This window comes from Podarcis raffonei, chromosome 14 (genome assembly GCF_027172205.1).
Source record: "Podarcis raffonei isolate rPodRaf1 chromosome 14, rPodRaf1.pri, whole genome shotgun sequence".
NCBI lineage: Eukaryota > Metazoa > Chordata > Lepidosauria > Squamata > Lacertidae > Podarcis > Podarcis raffonei.
In genome coordinates, this window is record NC_070615.1 from 51,491,381 (window position 1) to 51,515,059 (window position 23,679).

Sequence of the window (23,679 nt, forward strand, 5' to 3'; positions counted from 1 at the left end):
TATACAATTTACGACTCCTGGAAAAAATTAGGACTTTAGATTTGGAATGGTTAATAGTAAGTAAATTTGTTTGGCAGTATAACGTGAAGATCTTAAAGGCCCTCCTCAAACCGATTCTTGAATATGAGAGGATCACCGCATCGTCAGCGTACAATAGTAAGGGGCAGCGATAGTCTGCAAGCCTGGGTGCATGAATGGTGGTTTGGGCCTCAACTAGGGGAGTTCTCATGTCACTAATATAGAGGTTAAAGAGATAGGGGGCAAGGATGCACCCTTGTCGGACCCCCTTATTTATTGGAACAGAGTTTGTGAGATCGCCCTCAGGTGTTAACCTCACCCTAGCGGCTGTCCCTTCATGTAATTTAATCATTAGCCACAACAGCCTTTTATCTATACCCCACTTTGCCAATTTTTCCCATAGCAGCTCTCTAGAGATACTGTCGAAAGCCGCCTTCAGGTCTATAAAAGCGGCACATAAAAGACCATGAGTGGGGGAAGAATACTTCCGCGCCAAATGATGTAGAATTATTGCATGGTCAATAGAAGCACGATTAGGTCTAAACCCGGCCTGTTCATGGCCTATCAGATTGGAATCTTCGGCCCATTGGGTTAGTCTGGTTAGCAGGAAGCGAGTATAGATTTTTCCGATGATTGATAATAAACTGATATTACGATAGTTTCCTGGGTCCTCTGGTGGTCCTTTTTTGTATATAGGAATTATGATGGACTCCTTCCATGATCTAGGTATCTGGCCCGTGGCATTAATTGCATCAAAGATTTTTGCAAGAATTTTGGCCCACCATGCTGGGTGTTGTTTAATAGCTTCCGCCGGGATCAGATCGGGCCCTGGGGCTTTATCAGTTTTCAGTTTAGCAATTAAATCAGCTATTTCCTCCGGGTCAGTATCTGGCCATATGGGCAAGTGGCATGAAAGAGTATCAGAATGAATGTTAGAGATCACTGTCTGGGAGAAATATTTTCTTAGAAATTGTTCCCATATCGGGGCTGGTATAACCGTCAATGGGTATTTCCTCGATCTTTTGTTGATTAAATTCCAAAAACCACGAGAGCTGCGAAGCTTAGAGGCAGCAATCAGCGCTTGCCAACGTCTTAGCTGCCATTCATGCTTGGCTGACTTCTGTGCCTGTTTGTAAGCAATTTTGGCCTGGAAGTACTCTGGGGGAAGAGTTTCAGCTCCAGAAGATTTATATCTGTTGTAGATACAACAGAGAGAGAGTCTAGCTTGCTTACATTTGGAATCAAACCAAGGTGCACCGAACCTGGGTTGATCTCGGTTAACCAGGTGAGTCGGCATCGTAAAGAAGCTAGTTAAATCTACAGAGAGGTGGGAGAACCACTCCAATATCCTATTTGGTTCAGACAACTCCGCCACTGAAACAATAGGGGGTTCGGAGATATTCCTCTGGAAGAATTCTGCGTATTTTTGGGCCTGTTTCATAGACCATTTAATGCTTCTTACTTGAGCTGCGGCATTTAAACCTACATGAATTGGGTGTGAACCGCTAACCGGGTGCCAGTCAAGCGTTAGCTTGGCCGCTAGAGGTAGGTGGTCACTAGATTGTACATTGTCTACCTTAAAATAAAAGAAGTTTGAGAATAGGTCTTCTGAAACTAGAAGGTAGTCTAGGACACTATTTGATGTTGTGCCCAAATGAGTGAATTCACCTGGCACGTCCGGAGGGCAATTGCCATTCAAAATGTTCAAATTCATACGAATGGCCAATTGATAAAGAAGGACTCCCGCCTCATTCGCTCTGATGTCCTTAGATCTTCTTGATGTAAAAGAGATTAAATCAGATTTTGGGTAGTGGGGAGGAACCCACCACTTGGCCTTGATTATCCCATCCCAATTGGCGCCTGTACGTGCATTAAAGTCACCACCCATTATCGATGGAATATTAGGGTACATAACATAGCATGCCAATAAATGCTCTTCCAGAGAATCCCATCTATAATGGAGGTCCGATATAAGACCACCTGGAGGAAGATAGACATTGGTGATTAATAGGGAGAATTTTTCGCTTGAAATCAGACCTGTAAAAGCAAAAGGAGGAAAAGTCTGAACTAGCGAGAGTTTAGCGCTCATTTTAAGCGATATGGCGATTGCAAGACCACCTCTGGACCGGCCACCTTTTTGGGAGGGACTAGCTGGAAGTGATATCAGTTCAAAGCCATTTATGTCTATTTTCTCTTCTTCCCATGTTTCTTGCAAAAGGATTATCTGAAAAGAGTTTATATAGGACAAAAATTCGGGATCTAATCTTTTCCTTTTCCAGCCAGCAATATTCCAACTTAGGACTGCTAGCTGGGGACTTCTGTGTTGTTCTTTTAACAGTCAAAGCGAAGGAGGGGCAGGCTCTCTGGAAGAGACAGAAGATGTAACAAAAAAATCAGTTATTTTACATTGGGAAGATGGTAACTGTGAGGAGCCCTCCAAATTAAAATTTTTAACAATTTGGTTCGACTGTTGGAACACCGAGGATGATCTACTAGAAGTAGATCCCTGAACAGGAGGTTTCTTCATTTCGAAATTCTTTGTACAACTTGACAGAGAAATACCCAGAGAGGGAGAAATTAAGTCCGTCGGAGAAAACCCTCTAGCAGATTTATCATCAGGCATTAGGATGATTTTATTGATACTCTGGTTTCTCTTCAGATCGTATAAATCTCCGAAGAAATTGCAGCTCCCTCCTATGGAATATGGAACTGTGAAGCTGGGGGCACCTCTTTGCAAGGACGCCTTCATGCGTCTGACTAGATAATAGGCAGTGGGTTAGAGGTAAACAAAAACACCTTAACCCAATTGCCCAAAAATATTCCTGCCCTTCCCTTGCCTAACCCTGAGCCTCAAAGGCCCTTGAAAGTCTGCAGTAGCGGAAACAAGGTTTTCCAGCTGTCGAAGAATGGCAGATGAAGATGATGGACTATATGGAACTTGCCGAACTGACCGGGAGACTCCGAGACCAGAGAGAAGAGACGGTGGAAGAAGACTGGAAGAAGTTTAAAGAATATATGAAAAAATATGTTAATATTTAAACAGAATAGCTTTGGAAGTGGATATAGGCTGTAGGGTTAGAAGTAGAAGATACAGTATTTTAAAATATTATTTGTAAGTGATAAAATGTGAAGTTATTTTAAGTATGATAAAAAAAAGATGGTTAGAAATTACGATATATGTAAACAGCTAAAGATGAAGTATAATGAAAATCAGATAGGCGGGACTTGGGGAAGCCCAAGAAAAATAAGGATATGACAAGAATTTGTTTGTATTGTTTGTCTTTTCTGTCTGTGTTTTTTATTTGTGTTATAAAATGAATAAAAACTTTTTTGGGGAAAAGAAAGTCTGCAGTAGCAGGTAGTCTCACCGTCAAATGGAGAAGCTTCTTTGCTTTTGCTTCAAGAAGCAAGTGCACAAGTGATATCGTGCCTTGGCTGCATTTCGTGAGACCCTAAAGGGCACCTGGGAGCGGGAGATCTCTCAGCGCTGGACCCATGGAAGGAATCTGAATGGCCATCTATTCCCTTCTCTGCAATGACAGGAGTCTTGCAATTACAGCATCCCCAAGTTAGAGGCCCCTCCAGAAAAGTAGAATCTGCCACATCCCAGTGTGACCTGTTCCATTTCCTTAATAACAATTTAAACAATTCATTTAACTAAAAAAATATAGCATATGGATCCATGTTTGTTAACCGATGTGGTTAAACGGTTGTTGTTTTTAAACGACTTAGACTGAGTTTTAGTACACATGGAAAACTTAAAATAAATCCTTATTTCCTGATGAATAGCATTTGGACTATAAAGGTAAAGGTACCCCTGCCCGTACGGGCCAGTCTTGCCAGACTCTAGGGTTGTGCGCTCATCTCACTCTATAGGCCGGGAGCCAGCGCTGTCCGCAGACACTTCCGGGTCACGTGGCCAGCGTGACAAGCTGCATCTGGCGAGCCAGAGCAGCACACGGAAACGCCGTTTACCTTCCCGCTGGTAAGCGGTCCCTATTTATCTACTTGCACCCGAAGGTGCTTTCGAACTGCTAGGTTGGCAGGCGCTGGGACTGAACGACGGGAGCGCACCCCGCCGCGGGGATTCGAACCGCCAACCATGCAATCGGAAAGTCCTAGGTGCTGAGGTTTTACCCACAGCGCCACCCGCGTCCCAGTGGCCACCCACATCCCAGTATTTGGACTATAATGTAACCTAAATATTTGGACTATAATGTAACCTAAATAGAAAATTATCTTTAGAAAGATTTTTCCTCCAAAAGCATTTTATTTTAAAAATCCAATTTAAATAAAAAAACCCTGATTTTTTTTAAAAAAATTAAAAATTCATTGATTTTTATCCACCCTGGTTGGGGGTGGAGCAAGATAAGGGGAGGGAAGATGATGTTTCACTGCATGAAACACAAGGCCTGTTCAGGTTGAGAATGATGCCCATTCATCTTGGATTGGCCTGTGGCAATCTCTTTATGTATTTGTAGGAGGCGTATCCAGAACCTTGGCCACATCAAGCCTTTGGTTTTTTGAGGCCAGAGGTTCCCAAACATCGCCCCAGGCTTCATTCCACTTTGCATAGCCATGTCAGGAAGAATCTACGCCAGATACCTTTGCAGCTTGCAAACCCAGCCGGAAAGCAGCACCGCTGAAAATGCAAAACAGATGTAAGGTTCAGTGAATTCAGAAATTTGCAGGGATGCTACACCAGCTGCCTTGTGGGCAGGGGGGCCCAGGTTGAATTCCCAGTGGCAATTTCCCTGCCCGCCTCCCCCTTCCTGCAAATTCCTATACAAAATACATTTAACTTATGGTCTATATGCACCATTTCTATGTGTTACTATAAATAATTGCATACATGTACAGTCCTACCTCGTGCTGCGTCCACTTCATGTTGCGTCTTTCCGCGTTATGTCCCGCGGCAACCCAGAAGTACCGGAACGGGTTACTTCTGGGTTTCACTGCATGCGCAGAAGCGTTAAATCGCGCATGCGCAGAAGCGTCAATTTGCGCCTCGCGCATGCGCAAACGCAGCGCTTCGAGTTGCGGGCATTTCATGTTATGGACGGGCCTCTGGAACGGATCCCGTCTGTAACACGAAGTACCACTGTAATAGCTGTAATTTTGGTACAGTGGTACCTCAGGTTACATACGCTTCAGGTTACATACGTTTCAAGTAACAGACCGCTAACCCCGAAATAGTGCTTCAGGTTAAGAACTTTGCTTCAGGATGAGAACAGAAATCGTGCTCCGGCGGCGCGGCAGCAGCAGGAGGCCCCATTAGCTAAAGTGGTGCTTCTCGGTTAAGAACAGTTTCAGGTTAAGAAAGTACCTGCGGAACAAATTAAGTACTTAACCTGAGGTACCACTGTATATACATTCTGACACAACTTTGTTAGTATATTCAGAAACGTTTGTCTTGAGTGTTTAGTCATTTATATTCAAATTTTTGCAGTTGTTACATGCCACATGCTTTGATGTAAACAAAGCCATATCTCAGTGCAACCATGTTAAACAGTTTAAAGATGAAAATGAATAAAAGCTATGTTGCGCATATATATATATATATATATATATATATATATATATATATATATATATATATATATATAAAGGTTTGTCTTAGTGCAAAGTGCAGACTAGGCTAGCATTGTATTAGCTTGCTGTCATGCCCCTCTAGCTGTCGGGCCTCTTCTCCAGCCCAGGATTTTATTTGCCTGTTGCTTTTTCTCTTCGGCAACAAGTAAATGTTTGCTGTTCTCAAGAAAGGGAAGATATTTTTTAAAGGACTGTGAACCTTGCCGCTGCCATATCTTGTGGAGTGATGAGAAGAGAGTTCTTGAGCCTCACAGCCTTTGTGCATTTGGTGTGCGCAATGTCTCATGGAAAGCTTTGCTTTATTGTACAATATATGGTGACATAATGGGGGGAAGAATATTTGTTTGGACGGCTCAGAACAACGATAATCATTTGAAGCCGAATTTTTCTTTTGTGTGGCCCAGATAAATAGGTTACTTCCAGGACTGCTAAGTTTTTGCAGCAGTAGCAAAACACAGGGGGAGAACGGTTGTGGAAATCAAAGTCTTTCTGCAAATGATCTTTGTGCCTCGGTTTGGGGACCTTATTTCCCTTCTGGAAAGCACTGGTAATGTTATTCTAGTAACTTTTACTCTCTCTTTTTTTTAATACGAACATAACTTGTGGCATTTGAAGAAGAGGAAGAAAAAGGCCACACATCACGGTTATGACTTGCTTGGTTAAACAGCAGAGTGGAAGCAAAAACAGAGCATGCCGCCCGCAGTTCAGGAAGTTGATAGTCTCAAATGACTTTCTTCACAGAACCTGTAACCTTTCTAATAACTCGGGTGGAAGGGTGTGCAGTTTGACAACAGTATGTTAACATCGCAGCTTTCATCTTTCCCAGTCCCTCATCCCCATCCGTCTAGACCATGGGTAGGCAAACTAAGGCCCGGGGGCCAGATCCGGCCCCATCGCCTTCTCAATCCGGCCCGCAGACAGTCTGGGAATCAGCGTGTTTTTACATGAGTAGAATGTGTACTTTTCTTTAAAATGCATCTCTGGGCTATTTGTGGGGCCTGCCTGGTGATTTTACATGAGTAGAATGTGTGCTTTTATTTAAAATGTATCTCTGGGTTACTTGTGGGGCATAGGAATTTGTTCATATTTTTTTTCAAAATGTAGTCCGGCCCCCACACAAGGTCTGAGGGACAGTGGACCAGCCCTCTGCTGAAAAAGTTTGCTGACCCCTGGTCTAGGCGCTTTCATTCCTCCTCCTTTTCTCTCTCTAACGGCACAAGAACATAGATTGCAATCAGGGTCTGCAAGAACAGCTTCTGGCCTATTTTAATGAGAGACTCTTGAGTGCCTTCAGAGATGGGCAGGGTATAAGTCATCACCAACAACAACATTTGATTTGTATGCCGCCTTCCCATAGCTGAAACTACAGTGGACCCTCTGGATACGAACTTAATTCGTCCCTGGGGTCCGTACTTACCCTGAAAAGTCCGTATCTGGAGGTCCTCTTGCTCACGCGCTCAGTGCAATAGAGCACTTCTGTGCATTCGCATGCAGTGAAACCTGGAAGAATAAACTTCTGGGTTTGCTGTGTTTGTAACTCGAAATTACGTTACCCAAAGGTAACATAACCCAAGATACCACTGTACGCTCAAGGCGGCTTACAACATGACAAGATTTACAGAATTACAAACGTAACAGAAGTCATAAACAATCAATCAGACACATCAAAAAGTACACAACCAAATGGAAACAATTTCCACGTCAATTGTAAGATCTAAAATTAAGGATACAACAATAATATCAATACCAGCAACAAGCTCTCTCAACCCCCCAGAAACAATACTCCAGCCCGAGACTCTGTTCAGCTTTTGTAGCTGGAGTCAGTCCGCACACCACTCTCCCAGGCCAGATGGGAAAGGGCTGGCAAGGCAGGGCACAGGTCTTTCAGGGCTCACAGCCAAGATGGTCTCATTTAAAACAACACAGGTAAAAATTAAAAACAATTTAAAAGCAGCTGCAGTCCTTGTGCAGCCTGTCAGGCCTCGTCCCAAGCAGGTGGAAAGAGGCAAGGGCAGGGTCCTTCAGGCTATCAGCAGGCAATAATAAATTATTATTATTATTATTATTATTATTATTATTATTATTATTAATTAGACCACCAACTCCCATACACTGCAGTCAGCACAACGCCACAAGCTAGGATCAATGGGAGTTGTGGTCCCAGACATCTGACAGCGCAACAGGTTGTTGAAGTCCGGACTGAATACCCCACGGTTTGATTCTGCAAAGGCCGCTTGTAAATGTGCAAGCCTTGACTATTTATTTTCATCTGTTTGTTGGATTGCTATCCCACCTTTTTCCTCCATGGATCTCAAGGTGGTGTACGTAGTCCCCCCCCCCTTTTGATCCTACAACAACCCTGTGAGGTAGGTCAGGCTGAGAGATGACAACTGGCCCCCCAGGTCGCCCAGTGAGCTTTGTGACTGAGTATGGGAATTGAAACCTGTCTCCCAGGTCGTAGTCTTGACACGCTTAACTGCTACGCCTTCCAGATCCCTGGGTGTCTTCTGGCCATGGTCACACAAAAAGGCCCCTCTCAGCGAAACAGTACATTGTCACATTAATGATTTTGCAGAATTCTGCATCCCAGTGGCTTTTCTGTATTTGCAGCCAAGCGTTTAAGCCTAAATGATCTGCTAGCAGACTTTGATCTTTCCAGGCTGTTTTTCTCCCGATTCCCCTGGACGCGTAATGTTGACATGCTTTGAGCAGCTTTTTGTACATTTTTGCGGTGCGGGAAACGATTCTCTCGCGTTTGTTTCCTGACTCCCCATGCTGCCTGAAACCAGCTGGCGAAATGTTGACTTTCCCCAGCTTCCAACAATGACACCAACAGAACGTGAAGGCAAGGTTTATTGTACCCAGTGTTTGCAAAGCCGTGTGTCCACATGCAGATATCTACTGTGCTCTACCTTTGCAGGCAAAAAACAGGCATGCCCACTCCCAAATGATGATGATATATTATACCCCACCCATCTGGCTGGGTTTCCCCAGCCACTCTGGGCAGCTTCCAACAGGAGATTAAAAATACATTAAAACATCAGTCATTAAAAATCTTCCCCAAACAACACTGCCTTCAGATGTCTTCTAAATGTCAGACAGTTGTTTATTTTCTTGATGGGAGAGCGTTCCACAGGGTGGGCGCCACCACCGAGAAGGCCCTCTGCCTGGTTCCCTGTAACGTTCCTTCTCACAGTGAGAGAACTGCCAGAAGGCCCTTGGAGCTGGACCTCAGTGTCTGGGCCAAAAGATGGGGGTGGAGACGGTCTAGCAGGGGTTGGGCATTGCACATATGCCATGACTGCCTCCTGCCAGGGATATTGCTAAGCTGAGAGGCAGCACCAGGCCCCCAGGATCACCCAGGGAGCTTCATGGCCAAGTTGGAATTTGAACCCTGCTCTCTTCCAGGTCCTACAGGGCCTCTTGCAAGTCTGAGGTGGTGTTCAGGGCACATAACGCTTGCCGTGTCTCCTCCTCTCCTGTGCTTACAATTTTTGGCCACACATAAGAGTGGGCAGACTGTCTTGCCAGAGTGGTGCATGATCTGGTTATCTCCTGCTTGGACTACTGCAATGGGCTCTATGTAGGGCTACCTTTGAAGGTGACCTGGAAACTACAACTAATCCAGAACGTGGCAGCTAGACTGGTGACTGGGAGCGGCCGCCAAGACCATATAACATCAGTCCTGAAAGACCTACATTGGTTCCCAGTACATTTCTGAGCACAATTCAAAGGTTGGGGCTGACCTTTCAAGCCCTAAACGGCCTCGGTCCAGTATATCTGAAGGAGCGTCTCCACCCCCATTGTTCAGTCCGGACACTGAGGTCCAGCTCTGAGGGCCTTCTGGCGATTCCCTCATTGTGAGAAGCAAAGTTACAGGGAACCAGGCAAAGGGCCTTCTCGGTGGTGGCGCCCGCCCTGTGGAATGTTTTTCCATCAGATGTCAAAGGAATAAACAACTATCTGACTTTTAGAAGACATCTGAAGGCAGCCCTCTTTAGTGAAGTTTTTAATGTTTGATGTTTTATTGTGTTTTTAATGTTCTGTTGGAACATCATCATCATTATCATCATCATTATTATGACTATTACTATTATTGTCAGCACCCTTGTGGGTGCACCCAGTATTCAAGGCCCAGTGCAGGCAATTCCTGAGTGTGCATTATGCTCGCAGCTTTGTGAATCTGGAGCCAACATCCGGCTTCTCCCTGTTCAGTCTGGACAGGATTCGGGATGAAAAAGCAACCTGCTCATCTGCAAAGAATTGCGCAACACGGTGCTTCCTAGAAGAGCCCCGGCGCCAGGATAGCGCCCTCCCCTGGAGCTCTCGCAGTCTGAATTTGGAGCAATTTGACTAACAAATGCGAAGCAGAAACAAATGCATATATTCAGTCTTCGTTTGAATGGAGGAAGGAGTTGCCTCAGGGCTTTGCACACACAAAAAAAGGCTGATTTATTCAGGAGGGATTCAAAGAGAGAGTGTGCCAAGGAGCTATTTTAATACGTCAAATCCTAGCTAACAAGCAAGAGTCCTGCTTAGCTGAATCCTTTGCACGCGTTGCCTGACCGCCGGCACCATTGTCGGGTTTGGCCACAAGGGCTTCCTTTGAGCTTTGCTATTTTTGGTCCTTTTGGGGGCCTGGCAGAGAGGATCCTGCCAGCCCTGAGCGCTTTCTAGGCTTAGCATCGCTCCAAGAGCCCAAATGTATTTTTGCCAGATAGAGCAAAAATGTTTTAACAGGAATGCAAAAGAGGGGAGGGGGGAGCAAGCAAACGGCTTTGCACTTTGCTGTGGGGAGGGGTGTTTGGGGGTCCCCCTCCTTCCCCTTCAGGCTGAGACGAGACTTAGGTGTCATGTGCTGTTATCAAGGCCACAGACATCTTAAAAAGCAGATACATCACCTTGCTGACAAAGGTCCGTACAGTTAAAGCTCTGGTTTTCCCAGTAGTGATGCATGGAAGTGAGAGCTGGACCATCAAGAAGGCTGATCGCCAAAGAATTGATGCTTTTGAATTCTGGTGCTGGAGGAGACTCTTGAGAGTCCCATGAACTGCAAGAAGATCAAACCTCTCCATTCTTAAGGAAATCAGCCCTGAGGGCTCACTAGAAGGACAGATCCTGAAGCTGAGGCTCCAATACTTTGGCCACCTCATGAGAAGAGAAGACTCCCTGGAAAAGACCCTGATGTTGGGAAAGATGGAGGGCACAAGGAGAAGGGGACGGCAGAGGACGAGATGGTGGGACAGTGTTCTCGAAGCTACAAACATGAGTCTGACCAAACTGCGGGAGGCAGTGGAAGACAGGAGTGCCTGGCGTGCTCTGGTCCAGGGGGTCACGAAGAGTCGGACACGACTAAACGACTAAATAACAACAAGGCCGGCCCTGATCTGTTTGCTGGAGGCATGGAACATGCACAGCTCGCTTCCTGTAATATTAAAACTCAGCGTGATTAACGACAGAAGCAAATCAGTGAGGTGGTCTATTGTGAAATTTGGGGGACCTCCCTTTGCTGCATATCTCAGTCTTCTGGAAACTGGGGGTAATGATGGGGTCTTCAGGTTCCCCCCCTTGAAATCAGCACCAAGCTCCTAACGGTTGCCTAACTGCTAACACCAAATAGGCCAGTACAGTCGTACATCTCGGTTCTCGAACATAATTCGTTCCGGAAGTTCGTCCGACTTCCGAAAACGTTCGAAAACCAAGGCACGGCTCCCGATTGGCTGCAGGAGCTTCCTGCTCTCTATTGGAAGCTGCTTCGGACGTTCGGCTTCCGAAAAACATTCGCAAACCAGAAAACTCACTTCCGGGTTTGCAGTGTTCGGGAGCCAAAACGTACGAGTACCAAGGCGTTCTGGAACCAAGGTACGACTGTAAAAGGAATTTGTACCTTTTGCTTCTTTGGTGTATTGATTGATTGATTGATTGATTTAAAAGCATTTATATACTATTTAATATTTCAAGGATCTTTCAGCAGGACCAAACCCAATATTCATTTTCTTAGATTAATGTTCCACCTGTTTTTTGGGGGGAGGGGTTTGAGGCAAAATGATAGTCCCATTCACGAGTAGACTAATGGAAATGGGTGGATTTAAGTCGGTTGCAGCATCCATCCGTTCTGTATCCATGTGGACCTGCTGTCCAGGCTGTGTTTAAAAAAATGTTTTTTAATGGTGGGGGCAGCAGTAGAGTCTCTGTCAAAAGTCATGGGGCGCATTTGCACATGTGTTTGTGGGTTTGCATTGTCTCAGGATGTGATTGAAAGTGCAAGCAAGCTTTCCAGGATGATGATGATGATGATGATGATGATGAATTTATTTATTTATACCTTGCCCATCTGGCTGGGATGCCTGGTTTGCCCTGGTCTTCACTCTGCAAAATAAGGTGGATCTTGAGAAGGATGCATTTCCTACAGTCTGCTCCCTAATTTCACCATGGGGTTTAATTAAACTGCCCCACAGCAACCTTCCCCCCCCCCCCCGGCTCTTAAAACGCTTTATTTTATTTTTATTTTTAATTATAGATTTTCTTGTTTTACAGAAGTAAGTGTAATGCCTCGTATTTTTTCCATGTAACATTTTTACAAATCCGTTTCATTTGTTGAGACATTAGGGGGAGAAGAAAGAAAAAGAGGGGGGGAGAGGTGGAGGGAGGGAAGATGGGTGGGGTGGGGTGGCGATGTTTCTATTATGCTTAATGTATGTAGGGTTTGGTGTCAGCGTTGCTTGTGCAGGTTCTTTGCTGTTCACTTGTGTTCCTTTGGTGGTGAGAGAGGTTGGGCTTGGCCTAGGGTGTGGTTGTTCATTTGTGGTTGGCTGTGGTGGTCTTTGTTTTCATGTGTGAGTGGGGTGGGTGGGTGTTTAGGATCAGGTTAGCCATATTGATTTGTATGCTTCACAGCAACCTTGCGCCAAAATAGGGAGTCATTAACGTACTAAACCAGGAAGCATTTTCCGCTGAGAGATTCCGCAGGGGTCATTCTTGGACCTGCCAATGTTTCAACAGCAGCTTCATGGATGGTTTGGCTGTGAAGGAACAGACTGATTCTTATCATGGGAATTATATTACCTAAGGTCCCAGGGCGAGGTGCAACAATGGAAGACGTCAGTGATATTAAAAATATTTATGAGGAACGGTTGAGGGTGTTGGGCATGTTTAGTCTGGAGAAGAGAAGATAGAGGTGATCTTCAAATATCTGAAGGGCTGCTGGGTGGAAGATGGGGCAAATTTGCTTCCTTCTTCTCCAGAGGCTGGGACTCAACCCAAGAGATTCCAGTTGCGAGGAAAGAGATTCCAAAATTAAGAGAATTTTGGGACACTGTATACTGTAATAAAAATAATGTATTATTTATACCCCGCCTAACTGGCTGGGTTTCCCCAGCCACTCTGGGCGGCTTCCAACAGAATATTAAAATAGAATACAGTGGTACCTCGGGTTAAGTACTTAATTCGTTCCGGAGGTCCGTTCTTAACCTGAAACTGTTCTTAACCTGAAGCACCACTTTAGCTAATGGGGCCTCCTGCTGCCACCGCGCGATTTCTGTTCTCATCCTGAAGCAAAGTTCTTAACCCGAGGTACTATTTCTGGGTTAGTGGAGTCTGTAAACTGAAGCGTATGTAACCTGAAGCATCTGTAACCGGAGGTACCACTGTAGTCTATTAAACATTAAAAGCTTCCCTAAAGAGGGCTGCCTTCAGGTGTCTTCTAAAAGTCTGGTAGTTGCTGTTCTCTTTGACATCTGGTGGGAGGGCGTTCCACAGGGCGGGTACCACCACCGAAAAGGCCCTCTGCCTGCTTCCCTGTAACTTGGCTTCTCGCAGTAAGGGAACTGCCAGAAGGCTCTCGGCACTGGACTTCAGTAAAGCAACTTGCACAGGAGATTGCGTGGGATAAACCCGAGTGGAGGGGGGGTGCCCTGCAACGTGAACGCCCAGAGGCGGTTAGCAAAGGGGCACAGCCATTTGTAGAAAGAAAAGAAAAAAACCCAGCGTGAGCCCAGCCAAGATTATTGTGTCAAGAGAACAACCTTCCAAACTGGCCTCTGGATCTTTCGAGCGTGTAAACAAGCTCCGATAGTGCAAATATTTTCAGGGATTGAGCAATGCAAGACGTCTCCAGAATTTACAGTTCCGCGGTGATTTATGGAAGCCTTCCTATTTATACGGCCTTGTTTACAGCGCCTATTGCCCGGCAAACTGTGAAAAGGTGTTCTTTTAAAAAAGAAAGCCTGAGGCGGAGGAGAGGCCCCAAGTCTTATTTCTCCCTCTGTTGATTTGTTTGCAGTTTGCTTATTCTTTTCCCACAGCCGTACACTTCTCTTAATTATTTTTTTTTTAAAATCTGGTATTTCTCCCGTCTTCTCTGATCTCTAGCTTTCAAACGCTGCTATTCTTTTTCTTTACAGCCTCGTGTTATTCATGCATTCTTGGCAGCTGCTGTTGAATTTTGGGTGTTTTACAGAAGGGATTCACAAAGGAATCCTTTTCTTTCTTTCTGCTATTCTCCTTACTATTGTTATTAGGAACAGGGTTTGCTTGTTTGTTTGTTTGTTTGTCTGTCTGTTCGTTTCCCCCCTCCACTGCAGCAGTTGAAAACGAATGATGTTTTTTGGGTGAACATGCCCAGATTAAGGGGGAAGGACAGCAAAGTAATTGCATTTTTAAAAAATAATTTTAAAAATTCCATTAGCCTCAAATGTTTATTATGACACTCTTCAAGTTTTAGGCGTGTATTAATCTTCTGTGAGCTTTTAAATTTTGGATGTTGAGGGTAGAGTGGTATTTTCGATTGGCCCGGACCCTGCAATCTTCATTTGAGGACCTTCTTTGGGTGCCTGCCCCACGAGAGGTGTGGAGCGTGGCAACATGAGAACGGGGCCTTTTCTGCAGTGGCTCTCCATTTGTGGAACAACCCCATTAAGGAAATGGGGCAGATTGCTCAGAGTTGTTGAGCTTTTGGAGGGTGGATTGCTGACAATGACCCGCCTGACTGCCTCTGCCAATCGCACGCCTTGCTGAAGCCACCAATCGTCTGCCCGCCAGCAGCCGCCAATTGCCTCAGCCAATCGCCAGCAGTCCTTGCCGCAGCCACCAATCTCCCCCCCATCACTGCTGACAATCTCCCGCTCGCCGCTGTCACCAGTTACCCGTCCCCACTCTGCACTATCTGTGTATAAGATGTCCCCCCCATTTTTTTAAAAAAATATTTTTTTAAAAAAATTGTCTTATGCACGGAAAAATACGGTAACTTATTTTTTGAATTTATATCCTCCACTTCCTCCTGACGGAGCCCACGGTGGCAGAATGGAGTGGGCGTGCGTGTTCAAGAGTTTTAATTTGGTTTTTCCAAATTTGGAAACATTATTCTTAACTGCCAGAATGAGAGTGCTTCCCAGAAAACAACGGTGAGCCCGAGAAACAGGAGTTGTGCTCTTGGCGCTTCCACTCACGACGGCGACTGCTGCTCCTTCCACCCCGGAGCGTCTCTCTGAGCTGGAATTGTGTCACATCCCTTTAAGAGGCTGCTGTTAAGAGAGACGTAGAGAGGTAGCCGTAACCTTGGCAATGTGCTGCCAGCCATCTTGGTGGCGAGAAAAATGTGCCCGCCAAAAATTGACTTGTATGCTACAACGTCCATCATAACGGCCCGTCCTTATAGCACGTTTGAGGTCTGTGTGGCCGGTTGCCATTGGACATAACTGCTGGCTGAGAGAATGTCCGCCGAAATGGTGTAGCCTTGCCTGGAGCAAAAAGCAGGTGGAGTGTTTTGGTTTGTTGGGGAATGCAGGTTATGCAAGGGGATTTCACAGAGCGGTGATGTATTGATCCCAAGGTGCCCGGTGGAGGCTGCGAAAACTCGCCGAGCTCGTTCCTGCTTTGCTGCTGGAAAATGCCGAGAAAAAGGTTCAAGCGAGTGCAGGGTTCTTTAGCTTCTTCCCAACTGCAGAGGCAAACCTGGGCTGCTTGCTGATGGCGTGGAACAAACAGCTCCATTGTCGCTTGTCATATTGTGAGGCAGTCCAGCACAACAAAAGTGGGGGGGGGGACTTATTTTATCACACAAAGCAATGGCTGAGTTTTTACAGGCTCAGAACCTTAGCCTGCGACGACACTCAGCACGGACGATAAAGCTTTTGCGTTCTTGGAAGCAGGCTGCGGAGCGAATAAAAAGCTTAGAAACGGCGAGCGGCAATTCAGCAAAAGCTTGTAGGTCAAACTCGGCTGCGGCATGTTGAGCTTTCCGCCCCCTGCTCCCATTTTTGCAGGGGTTGCCCCCGGGAGCCCGGCCTGCTCATTCCCCCAGCCATATGAGTGGCACTAACAGCATCCTGACCGTGAGTCCGAAAGCCCCTGGCAAATTTGCTGCAGAGGGCAAGGGAGCTCACCGCAGAAGGATAGATGGAGACCGGCCAGGCAATGACTGAGGAAGTTTATTTTCCATTTGATGGGCCCTCTCCTTGACTTGATTTCGGGGCACGATAAAACTCTTGCCACGCTCAGCTCCCGAGCTGCTGAGCAAGCTTCTTCGAGACAAATTAGGGAGCCAGGGTTCATTTTGCAGAACGATGGCTATGCACTTGGGTCAGAGGTGAATGGTTCCTCTACTAATTGCTGTGCCACGCTGGGTGGAGGGTGTGCCTACTGGCAATTCCTTGCTTGTGAGAGCGGGTGGAGCTCCTCTGGCTATTCCACCGCTGTACGGAGAACAGTGGTACCTTGGTTCTCAAACTTAATCCATTCTGGAAGTCTGTTCCAAAACCAAAGCGTTCCAAAACCAAGGTGTGCTTTCCCAGAGAAAGTAATGCAAAACGGATTAATCCATTCCAGACTTTAAGAAACAACCCCTAAAACAGCAATTTAACATGGGTTTTAAAAAAGGTAAAAGGCCCCCTGACCATTAGGTCCAGTCGTGGCCGACTGGGGTTGCGGCGCTCATCTCGCTTTATTGGCCGAGTGAGCCGGCGTACAGCTTCTGGGTCATGTGGCCAGCATGACTAAGCCGCTTCTGGCGAACCAGAGCAGCGCACGGAAATACCGTTTACCTTCCCGCCGGAGCGGTACCTATCAATCTACTTGTACTTTGTGCTTTTGAACTGCTAGGTTGGCAGGAGCAGGGACCGAGCAACGGGAGCTCACCCCGTCGCGGGGATTTGAACTGCCGACCTTCTGATCAGCAAGTCCTAGGCTCTGTGGTTTAACCCACAGTGCCACCCGCGTCCCTGACATGGGTTTTACTATCCAACAAGACCACGGATCCATAAAATGTAATCAATAGACAATGCACCACAGTCACACAGTCAAAATATCAGTAGCTGAACTGGGTTCCACACAGTCAGAAAAACAAAATAAATAGCAAAAACAGACAAATCTCAGCGCAACACTCAAAACAGAAGTGTGGCACTCAAATTGGAAGCGTAACTCTCAAAACAGAGCACATTCGGCTTCCAAAAAAAGTTTGCAAACCGGAACACTTACTTCTGGGTTTGCAGTGTTTGGGTTCCAATTTGTTTGAGTTCCAAGGCATTTGAGAACCAAGGTACTAATGTACAGAGGAGAAGATGCACCTGTGCCTTCTGAGTTCTTGCGGCCAAGGCAGCTGCCTTCGGGACAGGTTGCTTTGGCCTGGCCGACCCACCGGGGGAATTTAGCACCAGTGACACTCCGGCAGCGGTTTGCAAAGGGCACACCTTTGCAGACGCGTTTCGGGGTCCTGATGTGCGAATGGAGCACGTCTCATCTCTGCCGGGCGGCTGCCCAGCCCAGGTGATGATGCAGAAGGCTTCCCTTGCAGTCAGGACCTTGCAGTCACCATGAGCGAAGCAACCTGCACAAGGATTGAGGAGGAAAACCCTTTTCTTTTGGTGTGTTTCATTAGGGCACGGGCCCTGGCTTGGTGGTGGTGGGGGGGTTATTGGGTTGTTTTTATTTTGACTATATATTTTGTGGTTTTATATTTAGATTTTATGCTGTGAACCGCCCTGAGACCTCTGGGTATAGGGCAGTATATAAATTTATTACAGTGGATGTTTGGGTTGCAAACGTGATCCGTGCTGGAAGCACGTTTGCAACCCGCAGCATTTGCAAACAGCAGCACTGCGTCTGCACACGTGCGGGTTGTGATTCGGTGCTTCTGTGCATGCGCAAAGCGCAATTTAGTGCTTCTGTGCATGCGCAAGCGCTGAAACCTGGAAATAACCCATTCTGGTATTTCCGGGTTTGGCGCAGTGCACAACCCAAAATCACGCAACCTGAAACGTCTGTAGCCCGAGGTATGACTGCAATGATGATGATGATGATGATGATGATAGTGCCACCTTCTGCTTTGCTCGCAGAAGGTCCCAAATTTGGTCATTGGCACCTGCAGGTAGGGCTGTGAAAGACCCCTGCTTGAGCCCCTGGAGAGATGCTGTTAGTTGGCGTGGTTATAGATTATAGGGTGGCACCAGTATTTGGAATTTCCCAGGCATGTTTTCCCACCGGCACAGGTCCAGTTGCAACTGTGTGGAGATTTCTGGGTGCCAGGTTTGCGCCCGCCATTTAGAAACCCCTGACTTAGTCCATAGTTAATAACATTTCCGTTTTTCCACAGTGCGTGTTTCCCCTTGCGTACAAGTGAATTGTTGTAAGAGCGAGCTACGGTCAAGCAATGTAGTTTAAATCATAGAATCGGAGAAATATAGTGTTGGAAGGGATCCTAGAGGACATCTAGTCCAACCACCCTGAGATCTACGGGTATAGGGTGGTATACAAATTGCATAAATAAATACCCACTCACCCACCCCCGGGTAAACAGGCATTCTGTTGTGGCGACCTTGATTTAAGTTGCCGTTTGGCCCCCAGCTGATATATCTTGAGTTTCTAACACTGCCCTGCAGATGGTCCTAAACTACATCTCCCAAATTCCCTGATAGTTAGCCGTGCTGGCTGGCGCTAATGGGAGTTGCAGCCCCGACAGGCCTCCTGCAACAGGGAGTTCCATAGTTTATGCGTTGCATGCAGAAGGACTTTCTTTTCTGCGGGACTTAGAAAACCAGCCGTTTTGACTCTCTCCTCGCTGCGTGTCTCGAACCATTGGCCCTTAATGTTTTGCAGGCCGTTTGACTCTTTTTTTTCTCCCTCTCCTTCCTCTTCCCCAGGTGTACTATTCGATTCCCCAGCACAGCCATCAAGATCCAGTTCACGTCGCTCTACCACAGAGAGGAGGCGAAGGAAGCAGCCTCGTCGCCGCCACTTCGGCCGCTCTACCCCCAGATATCGCCGCTTAAGATCCACATTCCGGAGCCGGACCTCCGAAGCCTGGTCAGCCCCCTGCCCTCTCCCACCGGCACGATCAGGTAAGGAGGAGCTTTGCTATTCTGCACCAAATCGCCATTGCGGGACCAGTTTGAGGGCGCTTCCCCCCCAAAAGGAACCCATCGCTCACGTGTTTGATGTGCAAAGTGAGATAAAGGCCTGTCATTTTGGTGGGTCGGGGCAATGAAGAGGCGGCTAGCGCTGCAGAGACTCTAGGCAAGCAGTGGTCCCTTGGTTCTCAAACTTTAATCCGTTCTGGAAGTCGGTTCCAAAACCAAAGCATTCCAAAACCAAGGCACACTTTCCCATAGAAGGTAATGCAAAACGGATTAATCCGTTCCAGACTTTAAAAAAACAACCTCTAAAACAGCAATTTAACATGAATTTTACATGAATTTTTATAATTAAAGAATCTGTAAACTATAGAATGGAATAGGAAAACTGGTGGAAGGGAAGGACGAAAATGAAAGCAATATTCAATGTTCTGTACTATAAAATAAATAAGACAGTATTGCAGATGATAAAAATGAAATTTATTATTTTTTCTTACCTGCACTGATAATAGTCATTGTTTGGCTGGGGGGCTTTTATCCATTTCTGCAGTCACACAATCAATCAATCAGTCAATCAATCAGTAGCTGAACTGGCTTCCACACAGTCACAAAAACAAATTAACTGAAAAAGCCTCGAAAACAAAGACGCAAATTAAAAAGCGAAAGCACCAAACTTAATCTTTTTCCAGAAGTCCGTTTGACTACCGAAACGTTCGAAAACCAAGGTGCAGCTTCTGATTGGTGCAGGCACCCCGGAAACAATAACCGACAGCCACATCAGACGTTCAGTTTCCGACAAACATTTGAAAACCGAATCACTTACTTCCAGGTTTTCGGCGTTTGAGAACCAAGGCATTTGAGAACCAGGGTACCTCTGTATGTATTAATTCTACATGTCACCCTTCGTCAAAAGATCATGGGGCAGTTCACAGAATACAACGCAAAAGTAAAATTTGCCTTGGCACTCCTTTTAGAGGACGTCAACTCCCACCCCCCACCCCCTTTCACCCCATGGTGATACCATTGGAGTGATGGCTAAAATTGCCCCTGCTAACTCCAGCGATGGGGGGAAGCAGGTTTTGCCACCCCAAACCAAACGGGCTCTATCACAAAACCCGGCCAAGTTACGCTTCTCCCGGCTTGTGCTAGAGCAGGGCTTCTCCACCCTGGTGTGGCAGAAAAGGATGGAAAATGTGGCAGGAATGTTCGAGAACATTCAGTATTATATTTTGGGAATGGCTCCTTTTCTTATGTAGCTGCATTGTTTCATACTTACTAGATTCCCCATGATCATATTGGAAAGTCTTTCCTGTTCTAAACCAAGCACTGCTAGGAGCTGCTGCTTTTTGTGATTTCTTGTCTATTAAAAAATCAGTGTGGCACGAGCAAATTTTTGTTCTGCAAGTATGGCTCGGAGAAAAAAAAAGGTTGAGAACCGCTATGTAACATTCGGAGCAAGACTGGCTCTCGTCTAGAAGATGCCCCGGTTAAGTTAGGTTTGTTTCTTGGTGTCATAAAACGTGTGCACTGCTTGTTTGTTTTAACAAAAAACCTCAAAGCAGTTTGCAAAAAGAGAAATCGAGAAAAAATGGCAACAATATCAAAGCATACAAAAAGTTACAATACCCAAACAAATTAAAATTTACACCAACTTTCTTCACAACAACTCTGTGGTTGCATGGAAACCAAGGCACCCGGTGGAGGCGGAAGAAGGGATTTGTTAAGATGCGTATTTTGTGAAACTCTGTGCCAACTGAGCAGCAAGCAAAGTATACATAACACTACCCTGTCTGCTTTGCTGGCATCTTGATGGAACCAAGTTGTTAATGGATTACTTTTGTGTTTTGTTTCTAAACTGCTCCTTCTTTGCACAGGAGTGTGTTTTTGCTCTGAGTCCGCCCACGAAGAGGGCTATACATCAAAATCTGCTTTCTGTCAAACTTTGCTTTCTAGCCATTTGCTCTGCTGTGGGGCTGGGTTTTCCAGGATTGCTAGGAAACAGGGGCTCCTCTGCTACCCAGTAGCCACGCCCAGTGGTGATTTTCAGACCGGGTAGTACAGTGGTACCTTGGTTTACGAACTTAATCCGTTCCGGAAGTCTGTTCTTAAACCAAAGCGTTCTTAAACCATTCCCATAGCAGCGGGGGACTCAATTTACACGTGGAACACACTCAACAGGAAGCAGAACATGTTCTGCTTCCAAGGCAAAGTTCACAAACCAAAACACCTACTTCTGGATTTGCAGCGTTCTTAATCCAAATTGTTCGTAAACTAAGCTGTTCTTAAACCAAGTGTCAGGGAACTGCCATCAGTGCCGGAGGGAGAGAGCAAAAGCCAGAGGGATTCCAGAGAGCGTCCAGGGATCGGAAGAAGCAGCCCATCTTCTGGGGAAGAGAATCAGCGTAGCACCAGTGGAGAAGGGGGGCAGATGGGGGAAGCGGCGAGGCGGTCCCAGGACTCCTTGCCGGGGACCAGCGGGAAGAGTAGAGGTCCTCTGCTGCCTACGCCCTCCTTGCGCAGAAGGCTTTCGCACAGAGAGAGTAGGAGGAGACTAGGCGTCAAAGAGCTTCTTTGCTGGAAGAAGTTTAAGAAATGCCCACTGACGGATTCTGCCAGCGATTGAGTCAGCCACGGGAGAGTGGCTGTCCAGACAGAAAAGGTTCACTCAGGCAACCCAGCCAGGTGTTTGCACCAGCTTACGCACGAGCAACCCCTAGAACCACTACACCAAGGTACCACTCTATTTTGTGTCGCGGCACTGTGAGGACGCAGTGATACTGTTGGACCTGAGTTCCAATCCTCGCAAAACCGTGAGTCTTGCTGAGTTGCCGACGGAATTCTTGCGAAGCTAAACTGGAACGACTCCTTGCGCTCTGCTCCGACTCCCTTGAAGGAGGTGTGTGTGTTGCAAAGTCGAGAAGGCAACTTGCTTGTTCACATTGAACCGTGGTTTGTTCTAAGCAGCGGTTTAATGTGACTGTTCAGGGAGCGCTCGCCATGGGCTCCCGTGAAGAGAACCATCCGTCAGCCTGAGAGGAGTCTTGGCGTTTAATACTTTGAACCATTTATTTGTTTTATTGCATTTTGAGTTGTAACCTGCCTTGAGCGCCTCGGCCAAACGGGAGAATATAAATGCATCAAATGAGATAAAGGGTGGCAGTGAGACTCGGCACCCGCCTATGTCTCCCTCCTGTGCAACGGTTGGAGTCACAGGGGCCCTTGAGTCTGCCAGGGAGCAGTGTTAAAAATTCCCCAGGCGCGTTTTGCAAGTGGTGCGGGTCCAATTGCAACCATAATAATAATAGTAATCAATAGTAATTAAAAAGAGCCAGTGTGGTGTAGTGGTTAAGAGCGGTAGTCTCGTAATCTGGGGAACCGGGTTCACGTCTCCGCTCCTCCACATGCAGCTGCTGGGTGACCTTGGGCCAGTCACACTTCTTTGCATTCTCTCAGCCCCACTCACCTCACAGAGTGTTTGTTGTGGGGGAGGAAGGGAAAGGAGAATGTTAGCCGCTTTGAGACTCCTGAAGGGGAGTGAAAGGCGGGATATCAAATCCAAACTCTTCTTCTTCTAATAATAATAATTTATTATTTGTACCCCGCCCATCTGGCTGGGTTTCCCCAGCCACTCTGGGCGGCTTCCACAGAGACCAAAAATGCACTAAAATGTCACGCATTAAAAACTTCCCTGAACAGGGCTGCCTTCAGATGTCTTCTAAATGTCAGGTAGTTGTTCTTTCTGACATCTGGTGGGAGGGCATTCCACAGGGCAGGCGCCACCACCAAGAAGGCCCTCTGCCTGGTTCCCTGTAACTTGGCTTCTCGCAGTGAGGGAACCACCAGAAGGCCCTCGGAGCTGGTCCTCAGCGTCCGGGCAGAACGATGGGGGTGGAGACGCTCCTTCAGGTATACTGAAGGTATACTCCAGACCACATGGAGATTTCTGGACTCCAAGTTGGCACCTGACATCTCCATCTGGCTGGCCCCTCCAACTTTCTTAAGCAGGTCAGCAGGCTAGCTTATTTTTCACCTTTATATCCCACTTTTTCCTCCAAGGAGGACATGGCTCAACCCCCCCCATTAATCCCTACAACATCCCTGTGAGGTAGGCTAAGAGGCTGTGACTGACTCCAAGGTCACCCAGTGAGTGGGGATTCGAACCCTGATCTCCCAGGTCCTCATCTGGCACTCACCATGACACCCCACTGCCTTCCTAGAGTCCTTCTGCTATGGGGCAGCTTTAGAAATTAAGTAGGTAAATAGATATGGGGAAAGCAAAATGTCCCTTAGAGCAGGACCTGAACTGTTTTCCTTGAAGCTTGAGTTTATTTCATTTTGCATTGTCTTATTTGAAGTTTTAATGTGTTGTAAACTGCTTTGAGATTCCCCCCCCCCTTTAAAATATAAAGTGGTATAGAAATGAAATTAACAACAACGGCCCCCGTTTTTTAAAAAAGGCACTAGGACATTCCATTGTGGCAACCACAACCCAAAGGTTCCGTTTGGCGATTAGCTCATATATCTGAGTTTCTCGCACTGCCTAAGCGATAACAGCCTGTCCACAGCAAAGCAGAATCTCAGCCTGGAGAAGGTCTTCATGAAAGGCCTCTACTCGGAAGACTTCAGAAAGCCAGGGATGGTTAACAGAGCCATCCTGAGCAGATCAGCTGGCGAAATCCCAGGGCAGCTTCTGTCGCGGGTCGCTCGGAAGCCACGCAGGCCTGAG

General features: G+C 46.6%; 1 protein-coding gene across 2 annotated transcripts in view; it reads left to right on the forward strand.

Moving 5' to 3' along the window:
* The window catches only part of FOXK1 (forkhead box K1), an 89,580-nt gene that overhangs the window by 31,517 nt on the left and 34,384 nt on the right, over nt 1-23,679 (forward strand). For both annotated transcript variants that reach the window (XM_053365487.1, XM_053365488.1), the window contains exon 2: nt 18,744-18,941. In XM_053365487.1, coding sequence (XP_053221462.1) covers nt 18,744-18,941 — 198 coding nt within the window. The remainder of the gene's footprint in view (nt 1-18,743; nt 18,942-23,679) is intronic.